General features: G+C 41.7%; 1 protein-coding gene across 1 annotated transcript; it reads right to left on the bottom strand.

Annotated features, from left to right (window-relative positions):
- Window positions 1-1,204: 1,204 nt before the first annotated feature.
- Window positions 1,205-13,282, bottom strand: adprhl1 (ADP-ribosylhydrolase like 1). The gene is made up of 7 exons (XM_062035572.1): window positions 12,508-13,282; window positions 9,229-9,393; window positions 9,019-9,144; window positions 6,496-6,636; window positions 3,094-3,221; window positions 2,892-3,024; window positions 1,205-2,815 (listed from the first exon to the last, which is right to left on the bottom strand). The coding sequence occupies exons 1-7, from the start codon at window positions 12,719-12,721 to the stop codon at window positions 2,646-2,648; spliced, it is 1,077 nt and encodes a 358-aa protein (XP_061891556.1). The 5' UTR covers window positions 12,722-13,282; the 3' UTR covers window positions 1,205-2,645.
- Between the last annotated feature and the right edge of the window lie 534 nt (window positions 13,283-13,816).

Raw genomic sequence — 13,816 nt, 5'->3', positions numbered from 1 at the left:
GCCATTTATGGCCACGGTATATCCCACAAATAATATATGCCATTAAATTCATGTTTTCATTCTAAATGAATGCACTTTTAAGTTTACACATGACATGTTCTAGCAGTTTAGTCTCGTTGAAGCAGCATTGATTAGTTGATAGATCATCTGGGTTAAGGGAAATGAAAGTATCCAGCAACATGATTATTAAAAAGCGTCAAGAAGAGAAAGAGAGACAGACTTCATATACAGTATTTAAGTAGATTTTAATCATCACGATGTTAGGGTTATTTCACACGCTGTAACTAATAGGTCTGGTTTGTTGGAGTTAAAATCACCAAGCACACTTCCTGGGAACATAACTGCTTATATAACACTCAACGATTATGCACACATTTTTATAATTACAGAATTGCCAGTTAGCTAGATTGCTCTCAAACGTAGTCATGTCATTTGGTGCTTTCAGATTAATATTCATTAGGCAATATGTTCCAATTAAGAGTAGGATTACTGTGTATTATGTTTTTCCGAGTGAAGAATCTAGAGCAGGGGTGTCCAAACTTTTTGACCTGAGGGCTAAATTGGGCTAAAAAATGTTGGTCGAGGGCCGAAAGCCGACTGCATGTAAATTAACTATATGTATATAGCCTATACATATATATGTGTACATATTATATTAATATAATGGATATATAATTAATATAATTGGGTATTGTGAAAGTTTGACTCCTACCTTGTTTACTTCCGTGGCGACCTCCTTAAAGTTTTGTAATCAATCAGAAATATCAAGCCGCTAAAATGCGCCAAACTTGGATAAGTGTGGAGACTGTTTTCCATTTTTCCCATTATGATTTGTAATGGATTTAAATCGGTGTAATTTTAAATTTGTTATGTTTTTTGTTTTTTTGTACTATGACTCGGGGTGGTTATTTGCATTGGGTCACAGCGCATAATAAAAGGTAATTGACCTGGATTATAGATATATATAAAGTAACTATAACTATAAATATATATATATATATATATATATATATATATATATATATATATATATATATATATATATATATATATATATGTATATATATATATATATATATATATATATATATATATATATATATATATATATATATATATATATATATATATATATATATATATATATATACTACATATTATATTAATATAATGGATATATAATTACTAATTGATATAATTGGACATTAAGAGTATGTGAAAGTTTGACTCCTACCTTGTTTACTTCTGTGAAGACCTCCTTAAAGTTTTGTAATCAACCAAGAAACATCAAGCAGAAAAAATGCACCAAACATGGATAAGTGTGGTGACTGTTTTGCATTTTTCCCATGGGGCTTTTTAATGGATTTAAATGGGTGTAATTAAAAAAATGTTTTATAGTGCATGGACGTTTCTTAAAATATCCACAATATCAGTGGGCAGGTTGTGTTTGTTATGTGTGACCATGTCTGTTGACATTTTGTGTTGGTTGGATTTTTTTTTATATATATATATTTTTTTTTTTTGGCGCCATGACTAGGGAAGGTTGTTTGCATTGGGTCACATAGGAATTGCTGCGCGAACTTGCATTCAGAGCACAATTAAAGGTCATTGACCTGGATTATAGATATATATAAAGTAACTATATATATGCATATATTGCCTATACATATACATATGTGTACATATTATATTAATATAATGGATATATAATTAGTCATTTATATAGTTGGATATTAAGAATATGTGAAAGTTTGACTCCTACTTTGTTTACTTCCGTGGCCACCTCCTTAGAGTTTTGTAATCAATCGGAAATATCAAGCCGTTAAAATGCGGCAAACATGGTTAAGTGTACAGTGTTTTGCATTTTTCTCATTATGCTTTGTAATGGGTGTAATTTTGAAATGTTTATGGTGCATGGACGTTTTTTATAATATCCACAATATTCTTTGGGTAGGTTGTGTTATGTGTGGCCATATCTGTTGACATTTGGAGTTGGTTGGATTTATTTATTTTTTTGCACCATGACTAGGGAAGGTTGTTTGCATTGGGTCAAATAAGGAAATGTTGCCAATTCAGAGCATAATTAAAGGTCATTGACCTGGATTGTTCACAATGTCCACTAGATGGTGACATAATAGCAGTATCAATACTGTCAGACTATTAAAATTAATACAATCTCCTTGTGAGTCGGATATTTTATTAACCCTCATGGCGTTTTGTGGGTCAAATTGAAGACGTATATGGTTTGGACACCTCTGATCCAGAGAAAATTATGCAGTTCAAATGTTAAAAGTTAACACTAAGCAATCGGGAATTAGAGTTAGGGTTGTCCTCAGTTGCTATAATTTATTTCTCCCCACAGCAATCTGATATAAAAGCGTTCATTCATCTTAAAATTCATGCAATATGCTACGAGATATACTTTATGTGGAATAGATGCTGGTTAGATGCATAAAGACAAATGTTGACGGAACCTTTTACACTTGCGTGATTGATTAAAGTCGGTGGTTTATATATGGCAAGATCAAGGGTAGAAGGGTGAAGAAAGGACGTGTTACTTTAGAAAGAGGATCTACCAACAAGGACTAAAAGACGAGGGGTCTTTGGGTCGTGCAGTTCCTCTGATAGCCAGTAGGCAGCAGTTTTTACTTGTCTGTGCACTTCTCTGCAGATGCTGCTTTGTAAAGCGCCTCTCCAAGCTGCTCCAAGCGTTCCCTTTTGTCTAAATCCTGGTAGAGGCTGGGAGGAACTTGATTGAGACCATACAGGAGGCCATAGAGGCAGCCAGCGATGAGGCCTGTGGCTTCACCCGCCCCTAAAGTAAGAGACAAGACTCAGTAAGCAGGTCTTCTGTTGGATCTACTCGTTGGTAAAATGCCTGAGCAACTCACCTCCATGGAACATGGCTCTTCTGCAAAGTTCCGCCCAGTCGCTTCCTGCGATCAGGAGGGCATCGTAGGCTATCATCGGGGCATCATGTCCCCTCCGGCCAGCACGTCCCTCCGAACTCCATCGCTTATACATCTGCACCCGCAGGAATGCCAAGGTAAAGATTCTTCGATAAAAACAACGAAGGCTTTCAAAGACACTTACCTTATCTGTGTCGTCAGCATCGTAGCGATTGTCAACCAAAGGTTTGTTCTGACCTTCTTTTTCCAGTCCCCTTTCTTCCAAGTAAAACTGCCACTTGGCCTCAAAGTAGAACCAGTTTTCCTGATATTCTTTAAAGAAACGTACACAGAAAAACAACCATCACCATGTTCTGCAGATGTGTGTACTCAACTCTTAGACCCTTTTGAATCGCTGATATGCAGTGTAGCAATATCAACACAATGTTTAAACTAGTTCCTTATTTTCTTTAATAAATACAATTGTTTGATCAAAACAAAGTCAATAGTACACAATAACTAAACAAAAGCAAAAACTTCTAACTAGTACTCCTTCAAAACCTTCAAAGTCCCACTATGTCTAGTAAATTATTCCCAAGGTTGTCAGGGGGTGGTATAGCTCGGTTGGTAGAGCGGCCGTGCCAGCAACTTGAGGGTTCCAGGTTCGATCCCCGCTTCCGCCATCCTAGTCACTGCCGTTGTGTCCTTTACCCACCTGCTCCCAGTGCCACCCACACTAGTTTAAATGTAACTTAGATATTGGGTTTCACTATGTAAAAGCGCTTTGAGTCGCTAGAGAAAAGCGCTATATAAATATAATTCACTTCACTAAACTAGGGGTGTCCAAACTACGGCCCGCCAACATCTTCAAGGTGGCCTGTGAAATCATCTTAAAAAACTGCATCTAATGCCATCATAATGACACCATCAAGTGGTCACTGTGAGGAATTCAGGTCTATGACCTTTAACAACAATGATAACACTTTTTAGCGCAGCATTCACTTACATGGCCCAATGCAAACAACCTTCCCTAGTCATGGTGCAAAAAAAAAATAAAAATATATAAATAATAAAAAATAAATAAATCCAACCAACACACAAGGTCGACACAACATACTTGCCAACCTTCCCGATTTTCCCGGGAGACTCCCGAATTTCAGTGCCCCTCCCGAAAATCTCCCGGGGCATCTATTCTCCCGAATTTCTCCCGATTTCCACCCGGACAACAATATTGGGGGCGTGCCTTTAACGTCCTCTACAACCTGTCGTCACGTCCGCTTTTCCTCCATACAAACAGCGGCCCGGCCCGGTCACATAATATATGCGGCTTATACACACACATAAGTGAATGCAAGGCATACTTGATCAACAGCCATACAGGTCACACTGAGGGTAGCCGTATAAACAACTTTAACACTGTTAGAAATATGCGCCACACTGTGAACCCACACCAAACAAGAATGACAAACACATTTCGGGAGAACATCTGCACCGTAACACAACAGAACAAATACCTACAACCCCTTGCAGCACTAACTCTTCCGGGACGCTACAATATACACCCTCGCTACCACCAAACCCCCCCCCCGCCCCATCTCCTGAATTCGGAGGTCTAAAGGTTGGCAAGTATGCGACACACATGGTCACAAATAACACAACCTGCTCACTGAACTTGGTGGATACGATAAAAAAATGTCCATTAACCGTAAAAATTCAAAATGACACCCATTTAAATCCATTACAAAGCATGATGGGGAAAATGCAAAACACTCTCCACACTTATCCAAGTTTCAGTTGACTTCCTCCGCGCATTGATTTCCGTTTCCATAGCAGCGCACGTCTGACATCTGCCAACAAATGTGTGTTTCTACTTCCGGAAACAAACGCGAGTGTTTTTCTAATCGTGGCGGACTTGGTAAATGGTAATAGACAACAAAGACGACTATTTCCGGACAACTTGGGGCGGTATAGCTCGGTTGGTAGAGCGGCCGTGCCAGCAACTTGAGGGTTGCAGGTTCGATCCCCGCTTCCGCCATCCTAGTTACTGCCGTTGTGTCCTTGGGCAAGACACTTTACCCACCTGCTCCCAGTGCCACCCACACTGGTTTGAATGTAACTTAGATATTGGGTTTCACTATGTAAAGCGCTTTGAGTCACTTGAGAAAAAGCGCTATATAAATGTAATTCACTTCACTTCACAACTGAGGGTTTGCGACCTTGTCTTTTTGAAGCTGAATATACGGAGGGTAAACTGCTGCTTCGAGAAGCGTGCAAGAGGAAGGGTGAGACGTTAGAGCAGACGGAAGCCGAGAAGAGTGAGATGAAAGTGACTTTGGCGCTGTAAATGTGGAATTTGAAGCTAAGCTGTTTCGACATAAATGGAGTGCTTACCCAAATAAACCGGAAAAAATGGACCAAACACACAACTGTCCATCGAGTGAGTCACACTTTATATTGATCATGATACACGCAGCATGTCATGCGTCATACGCTGTATTCGCTAATTGTGTACAAACAAAACATGAAATAGTACTTTACAGATACTGTAATATGATTGTTCATGTTTTTCACTCAGTGCAGATTGGTGTCCTATCACAGTGTTGTGCATTACAAACTCAAACGCGTTTCGTGTTGTTGTAAAAGCTAGCTTATCTCTTGCCGTAGTTAGCTTTTACAGCTAATACCAAAACATGCTAGAAAAAGAGTTCCTCAGTGTTCACTCTTACAATAACACTGTTGCTACAGCTTGGTTATTATACAGGTTACTGCAGTGTTGTTGACAATTTTTTGGAATGCATTTTTAAAGAGATTTTGAGGCAGAATTGATTGCTCCCATTAGCTGCATTGCTAGCCACCTAGAACGAGCCCACTTTTACATGTTAAAATGCAAAAAATACAAAAACCTCATAATGATTGTGAAGGATAGTATCGCAAAGAATGAAACATCAGATCCGAGCAACAAACGCGCTCCGAACCGTGTCAGGTCAACCTTTCTTTACATCACTGATGTCAAACTCAAGGCCCGGGGGCCAGTTCTGGCCCGCCACATCATTCTATGCGGCCCGCGAAAGCCTGGAAAAAATGGGTTTCAATAAAATACTTTTTAAAAAAATTTTTATTGTATTTTTAATAAATGCATTCAGAAAAAAATGCATATTTTTAACTTTAATATTATCTGATCATGCTAATTAAATTATATACTGTATTGCAAAACTATTTTTGTGAGATAAAAACAAAGAGTTAAATATCTGCTTGTCACCTTTATTTATGATTTCAAAGCAAGTTATATCTGTACCGAGGATGTCGTTGTGGCTTGTACAGCCCTTTGAGACACTTGTGATTTAGGGCTATATAAATAAACATTGATTGATTGATTGATTGATAAAATAATCTAATAATCAAATACATATGCGTTTAGATTAATCATGATTAATCACAGGTTATTACCCGCATGCATAATGTCAATTTTTTTTTTTAAAGCGGCCCTCTGAAAGCAGCCATTACTACGATGTGGCCCTCAATGAAAATGAGTTTGACACCCCTGCTTTACGTCCTAAAATGCTGTCTTATATTCGGCTACAATACGGGAACACAAACCTGTGGTTACCTGCTATATGTCTTATGGTCTTCCTGCAGTACTCCTCAGCCCGAGGGATGACCTTCATGAGCTCACGGCCCCAAGTTCCGAGAGGTTTCCCCTGGATTGCGAAAGACGCAAACAATGCTGTTGCCAGGGACCCCAGGAAGCCTGAAGGAAAGTAACAAATTCTCTGTCATCTCCAACTCAATGTTTGACTAAAAACGTAATTATTGTAGTAGGGCTGGGCGATATACCGGGACTACAGATGTCCGATAATATCGGTCTGCCGATACTATCGGGCGATAAATGCTTTAAAATGTAATATCGGAAATTATCGGTATCGTTTTTTTTATTATTATTGGTATGTTTTTTTTAATTAAATCAACATAAAAAACACAAGATACACTTACAATTAGTGCACCAAGCCAAAAAACCTCCCTACCCCATTTACACTCATTCACACAAAAGGGTTGTTTCTTTCTGTTATTAATATTCTGGTTCCTACATTATATATCAATATATAACAATACAGTCTGCAAGGGATACAGTCCGTAAGCACACATGATTGTGCGTGCTGCTGGTCCACTAATAGTACTAACCTTTTAACAGTTAATTTTACTCATTTTCATTAATTACTAGTTTCTAGGTAACTGTTTTTATATTGTTTTACTTTCTTTTTTATTCAAGAAAATGTTTTTAATTTATTTATCTTATTTTATTTGAAAAAGGACCTTATCTTCACCATACCTGGTTGTCCAAATTAGGCATAATAATGTGTTAATTCCACGACTGTATGTATCGGTATCGGTTGATATCGGGTATCGGTAATTAAAGAGTTGGACAATATCGAATATCGGCAAAGAGCCATTATCGGACATTCCTAACCGGGACTATAGTTAATTAGAAAGTGGTATATATTTGACTAAATACCGCCACACCGGTTTCTTTTGATGTGCCTTTATTACAGCCGTTTGACCTTCTCTGCGCCTGACGGGCGAAGCACAGGGCATCTTCTTTGGCTCACCCCCGGCCCCTTGCGTGTTTACAGAGGCTTCTCTGATGACACGCATCAAACTTTTGAATTAAATGAGGGACTTCTCGACTCCCGAGTGATGCAACGCTTTGGTCATCGACTGCATTGGGCGATTGGTGAGTGACCACAGCTTTATTTACACTTTGCTTGAGAACCTCTATTTCGCCTCGTAGCGACTTTATCACTAATCTCATCCGTTTATGTTGTTCACTTCTGTTTGCGACTTAACACAGAAGCTAACGATGGCTCCTCTCTGCAAATATTTAACTACAACTCGGTTTAAGAGTGCCTCAACCCATAGCCTCTGCGGACTAAGCGACTGTCGTGTAGCGGCTGGGTGGCTGATGGGTAGTTTTTAAGCCATATGTAATCATTTCATGTCAAGTTATCAATAAATGGCCCTGATATGTCAAAAGGCATTAATAAATCATGTTCTTCTCGACTACCTCTATAACTGATAACGGGATATTGTACCATATGTCCCAGCAAGAAATCTGCGTTCAAAGAACTCCGGCTTATTAGTGATTCCCAGAGCCCAAAAAAAGTCTGCGGGCTATAGAGCGTTTTCTATTGGGGCTCCGGTACTATGGAATGCCCTCCCGGTAACAGTTAGAGATGCTACCTCAGTAGAAGCATTTAAGTCCCATCTTAAAACTCATTGTATACTCTAGCCTTTAAATAGACCCCCTTTTTAGACCAGTTGATCTGCCGTTTGTTTTCTTTTCTCCTCTGCACCCCTCTCTCTTGTGGAGGGGGAGTTACACAGGTCTGGTGGCCATGGATGAACTATGGACTGGACTCTCACTATTTTGTTAGATCCACTATGGACTGGACTCTCACTATTATGTTAGATCCACTATGGACTGGACTCTCACTATTATGTTAGATCCACTATGGACTGGACTCTCACTATTATGTTAGATCCACTATGGACTGGACTTTCACAATATTATGCTAGACCCACTCGACATCCATTGCTTTCGGGCTCCCCTAGAGGGGGTTACCTACATCTGCGGTCCTCTCCAAGGTTTCTCATAGTCATTCAGTCATCACATCGACGTCCCACTGGGTTGTGAGTTTTTCCTTGCCCTTATGTGGGCTCTGAACCGAGGATGTCGTTGTGGCTTGTGCAGCCCTTTGAGACACTTGTGATTTAGGGCTATATAAATAAACATTGATTGATTGATTGAATAAACATTGAAACCTTACATTTATAAACAAAATGAATGAAAATTGCTTTGACATAGTCACGGCTAACTTATTACTTTTTAATGAATAAACAACACATTACGTTCCTACTTACGACAAAAATAATCTGACTGGTTATCTAGCATCTGAGGCAACCTTAAGCTATTTTTTAAAATAGCGGTATATACTGTATACCGGTATTCAGACTAAAAATACAGCGATAACAGTTTTGGTCCATATCGCCCAACCCTAAGTTTGAGGTAGAACATACTCTGCGATCTCTGTTTATGATTACTCACAGACATTAGTTTAGGGTTAAGTAGCCTCACCTGTTGGATGATTGTGTATCATCCTGCCGGTCTCAATGCTGACCTCCACTAGGTTTTCTAGTCTCTCAGGTTGCCAGTACCTCATACCTACACACATTGCCTTCGCAGCTGCCCCGAAACCAGACCCTGGCCACGCACACATATGTGGATACGTTAACAAGTATGTCATTTCATTTCGCCGGGCGAGAAACTTCCCAAAAACCAGAGAACCTTTTTCATTGAAGGGTGTGTGCCAAGCCAGGAGAACATTATGAGGTTTTAGGTGAACACAGCCTTCCACTGTGGCCGGATCAGGGCTCCTGCCCTGGAGAGAAACCATGGCACCGACATAGAGACGCACCAGCTCACGGTACAGGTCCTCCAGACACCAGTAATCTGTGTGTACACAAAAAGATGACAGACTCGGAGTCATTTATGATTGGCATGCAAGAGGGGATGTTTCTGCGGTGAGCTAAGTTTAGCCTGCCACACCGCAGATTAGGACCAGCATGCCTCAAGCAAGTGGAAACGCTAACACACACAGCCAGTGAATAGGGATGAACGCTTTGGGTTGTGAACGTGTGTTGTTCAGGTCATGGGTGCGGAGGGCACTAGGGGACGGGGTTCATAGTGATACTGATTCGTCCTGCCTATGGACCTACATAAGACGAAAAAGATCGCTGATAAAACAGAGGATTAATGTTCCGTTATTTCAACAAATTTATTTACATTGCAGGTGGGGGGTGCGGGGTTTGGTGGTAGCGGGGGGTGTATATTGTAGCGTCCTGGAAGGGGATCTGGGTATTTGTCCTGTTGTGTTTATGTTGTGTTACGGTGCGGATGTTCTCCCGACATGTGTTTGTCATTCTTGTTTGGTGTGGGTTCAGTGTGGCGCATACTTGTAACAGTGTTAAAGTTGTTTATACGGCAAACCTCAGTGTGACCTGTATGGCTGTTGACCAAGTATGCCTTGCATTGACTTATGTGTGTGTAAAAGCCGCATATATTATGTGACTGGGTTTTGTATGGAGGAAAAGCAGACGTGACGACAGGTTGTAGAGAACGCTAAAGGCAGTGCCTTGAAAGCACGCCCCCAATACTGTTAACCGGGTGGAAATCGGGAGAAATTTGTGAGAATGGTTGCCCCGGGAGATTATCGGGAGTGGCACTGAAATTCGGGAGTCTCCCGGGAAAATGGGGAGGGTTGGCAAGTATGGCCATACCAGCAGTACACAAGAAATTAAATATCTTATTATTATAATCAAATGATGGGAGTCATTTCCACGAGATTGTAAGTGAGTTGGCCCACTCACAATGAAAATAACAAAACAAATCTTGTTTTACATGAACTATGTACTAGTATTGCATGTGTTGGTGGGGGTCCTAATTTGTATTGAGATCCCATTTATCCATCCATCTATCCATTTTCTACCGCTTGTCCCGTTCGGGGTCGCGGGGGGTGCTGGAGCCTATCTCAGCTGCATCCGGGCGGAAGGCGGGGTACACAAGATTCTGGTTGAATTTTTGACCACTCCTCTTGACAAAATTGGTGCAGTTCAGCTAAATTTGTTAGTTTTCTGACATGGACTTGTTTCTTCAGCATTGTCCACACATTTAAGTCAGGACTTTGGTAAGGCCATTCCAAAACCTTAATTCTAGCCTGATTTAGCCATTATTTTACCACTTTTGACGTGTGTTTGGGGTCATTGTCCTGTTGGAACACCCAACTGCGCCCAAGACCCAACCTCCGGGCTGATGATTTTAGGTTGTCCTGAAGAATTTGGAGGTAATCCTCCTTTTTCATTGTCCCATTTACTCTCTGTAAAGCACCAGTTCCATTGGCAGCAAAACAGGCCCAGAGCATAATACTACCACCACCATGCTTGACGGTAGGAATGGTGTTCCTGGGATTAAAGGCTTCACCTTTTCTCCTCCAAACATATTGCTGGGTATTGTGGCCAAACGGCTCAATTTTTGTTTCATCACGGAACTTTCCTCCAGAAGGTCTTATCTTTGTCCATGTGATGTCAGATGTGTACGTAAACTCTTGACCACGACTGTATGTGTGACTGCCATCTCCTGGTCACACTTATCATGACACCTTTTACCAAATGAAATCGCTTCCAGGTCGGTGAGCACAACCAGAAGTAATACATACATAAGGCGCACAGGGTTATAAGGCGCATTGTCCATTTTTGAGGAAATGAAAGAATTTTAAGTGCGCCTTATAGTCCAAAAATATGGTTTCATACCCACTAGGGCAGTGTTTTCCAACCTTTTTTGAGGCAAGGCACATTTTTTGCGTTGAAAAAATGCGGAGGCACACCACCAGTAGAAATCATTAAAAAACAAAACTCAGTTGACAGTAAAAAATCGTTGTCGCAATTGTTGGATATGACTTTAAAGCATAACCAAGCATGCATCACTATAGCTCTTGTTTCAAAGTAGGTGTACTGTCACCACCTGGCACATCACACCCTGACTTATTTGGAGGTTTTTTTGCTGTTTTCCTGTGTGTAGTGTTTTAGTTCTTGTCTTGCGCTCCTATTTTGGTGGCTTTTTCTCTTTTTTTGGTATTTTCCTGTAGCAGTTTCATGTCTTCCTTTGAGCGATATTTCCAGCATCTACTTTGCTTTAGCAATCAAGAAAATTTCAGTTGTTTTTATCCTTCTTCGTGGGAACATTGTTGACTGTCACGTCAAGTTCGGTTGTACACTGTGGACGCCGTCTTTGCTCCGCAGTAAGTCTTTGCTGTCGTCCAGCATTCTGTTTTTGTTTACTTTGTAGCCAGTTCAGTTTTAGTTTCGTTCTGCATAGCCTTCCCTAAGCTTCAATGCCTTTTCTTAGGGGCGCTCACCTTTTGTTTATTTTTGATTTAAGCATTAGATACCTTTTTACCTGCGCCCTGCCTCCCGCTGTTTCCGACATCTACAAAGCAAGGCTGCCACCTACTAATATGGAAGAGTATTACATGGTTACTCTGCCGAGCTCTAGACAGCACCGACACTCAACAACAACACATCATTTGCAGACTACAATTACTGGTTTGCAAAAAATATTTTTCACCCAAATAGGTGAAATTAGACAATCTCCCATGGCACACCAGACATTTTCTAATGTGGTTGGAAAACACTGCGCTAGGGAACACATGCCTCTCCGCTTTATTTCTGGTGAGAAGATGAAAAGGGAAAGACAGCCATTAATAGTCTAATCTTTCAGCCTGGCTGCTGTGCCTGTGTCGGCATGCTAGGAAGTGGCTAAATGGGGACACCTAATCTCAGAAGATGTCATCGCCGTGTTACTGCAGCCTTGTCATTGGCGTGAAGTTGCGTCTGCACTCAAGCACGTCGGCTATTGTTGAATGGGAGCGAAGCTTTTGTGTACTATTTCAAACGGTAATTCATTGCTGTCCTTTGGGGGGGCTTAAGAGCGAGTATGTAGGATTCTATTAACCGGGTTCGAGGAATGTGACAGGTTTCTTATAAAAGTGTCCTTAAATGGTGGACTCACCTGTTATGAGGGCCTCGGCTGTGGTTATGTGCATCAGCGCGGCGTCGCTCAGCGGCCAGTTGTCAGGGTCCAGTTTCAGCGCTCCCAGGCCGCCCAAGGACGCCAGTTCCTCCTGGATCTTCCTGCCTGATGTGCAGCTTTCCCAGCGGCCCTTTCTGAAGCCCAGGGCGTCGCCGACGCCGCCCAGAACCATACCGGCCTTGAATTTCTCCATTGCTCCAGATCCTGCAACACCCTACCCACAAAAGTCCTTACAACGTCCCAAGTTTAGAGTTCTGGACTCCTTTGCAAAGCCACCCTCAGGGACTATTGAGAGACCAGGGTTGACAAAGCCATCGCTTCTTCCCGTTCTACCAGCCAGTCGAGCACGCGCCTCCTGGTCCACTACCACCCAAGTGTCAGTGTTATCATCCACGGCTTTCTTTATGCAGCGCCAGGGCACGTTAAGCTGGAATCAGGTGTCTCCTAAAAAGGCAGCCCCCTTGGCTCCTGGGCCCAAAAGCTTGGTTTGGTGTGGTGTCGGGGAGGGGCCGGGCACGCTATGAAGAATGTGAACGTGCTGCTCGTCAGCTGGTGCTGGACATTGTTGATATTCCACCTCGTCCCGTGGGAGGGCAAGTATGAAGCATCACCTAATTGATGTCCCCCACACACGTCATCAGTCCAGCCATCTTTTAGAGCTCAACTCTCTCCAGGGGTGTCCAAACATTTTCCACCAAGGGCCACATACTGAAAAGTCCATCCGTCTTCTTCCGCTTATCCGAGGTCAGGTCGCGGGGGCAGCAGCCGAAGCAGAGAAGCCCAGACTTCCCTCTCCTCAGCTACTTCCTCCAGCTCCTCCCGGGGGATTCCCAGATGTTCCTAAGCCAGCTGGGAGACTACGCACCCCCCCCCCCCCACCCCCCAGCATGTCCTGGGTCTTCCCCATGGCCTCCTACCGGTTGGATGTGTCCTAAACACCTCCCCAGTGAGGCGTTCGGGGGGTATCCAGATGCATGAACCACCTCATCTGGGGGCATTTTAATGTATACATTTTTTTTTTCTTGAAATTATTTATTTTCTTGTGTTTTGAGTACATGGGCCAGACGTGGCCGTCAAGGAGGGGGGCGGGCTGGTACCGTGTAGTTTCTCGAGCACCTACTCTTTTTGCATTCTTCATTCATTCTGTATGTTGAATCTAGACCAGGGGTCCCCAAACTTTTATGACTCGGGGGCCGCATTGGGTTAAAAAATGTTGGTCGTGCTATATATATATATTTATATGTACAGTATGTGAATATATATATATATATGTGTATGTATGTATATA

The sequence above is a fragment of the Entelurus aequoreus genome, linkage group LG02, assembly GCF_033978785.1.
Source record: "Entelurus aequoreus isolate RoL-2023_Sb linkage group LG02, RoL_Eaeq_v1.1, whole genome shotgun sequence".
In the NCBI taxonomy this organism is placed as follows: domain Eukaryota; kingdom Metazoa; phylum Chordata; class Actinopteri; order Syngnathiformes; family Syngnathidae; genus Entelurus; species Entelurus aequoreus.
This window is presented reverse-complemented; position numbering and strand designations above follow the sequence as displayed.

Bases quoted from the DNA above. Each gene is read 5' to 3' on its own strand.
- adprhl1 (XM_062035572.1), bottom strand. From the start codon at position 12,721: ATGGAGAAATTCAAGGCCGGTATGGTTCTGGGCGGCGTCGGCGACGCC. The intron at 9,394-12,507 runs GTGAGTCCACCA...GTGTACACACAG, and splicing joins AGCCGAGGCCCTCATAACAG to ATTACTGGTGTCTGGAGGAC. The intron at 3,025-3,093 runs GTAAGTGTCTTT...CTGCGGGTGCAG, and splicing joins ATGCTGACGACACAGATAAG to ATGTATAAGCGATGGAGTTC.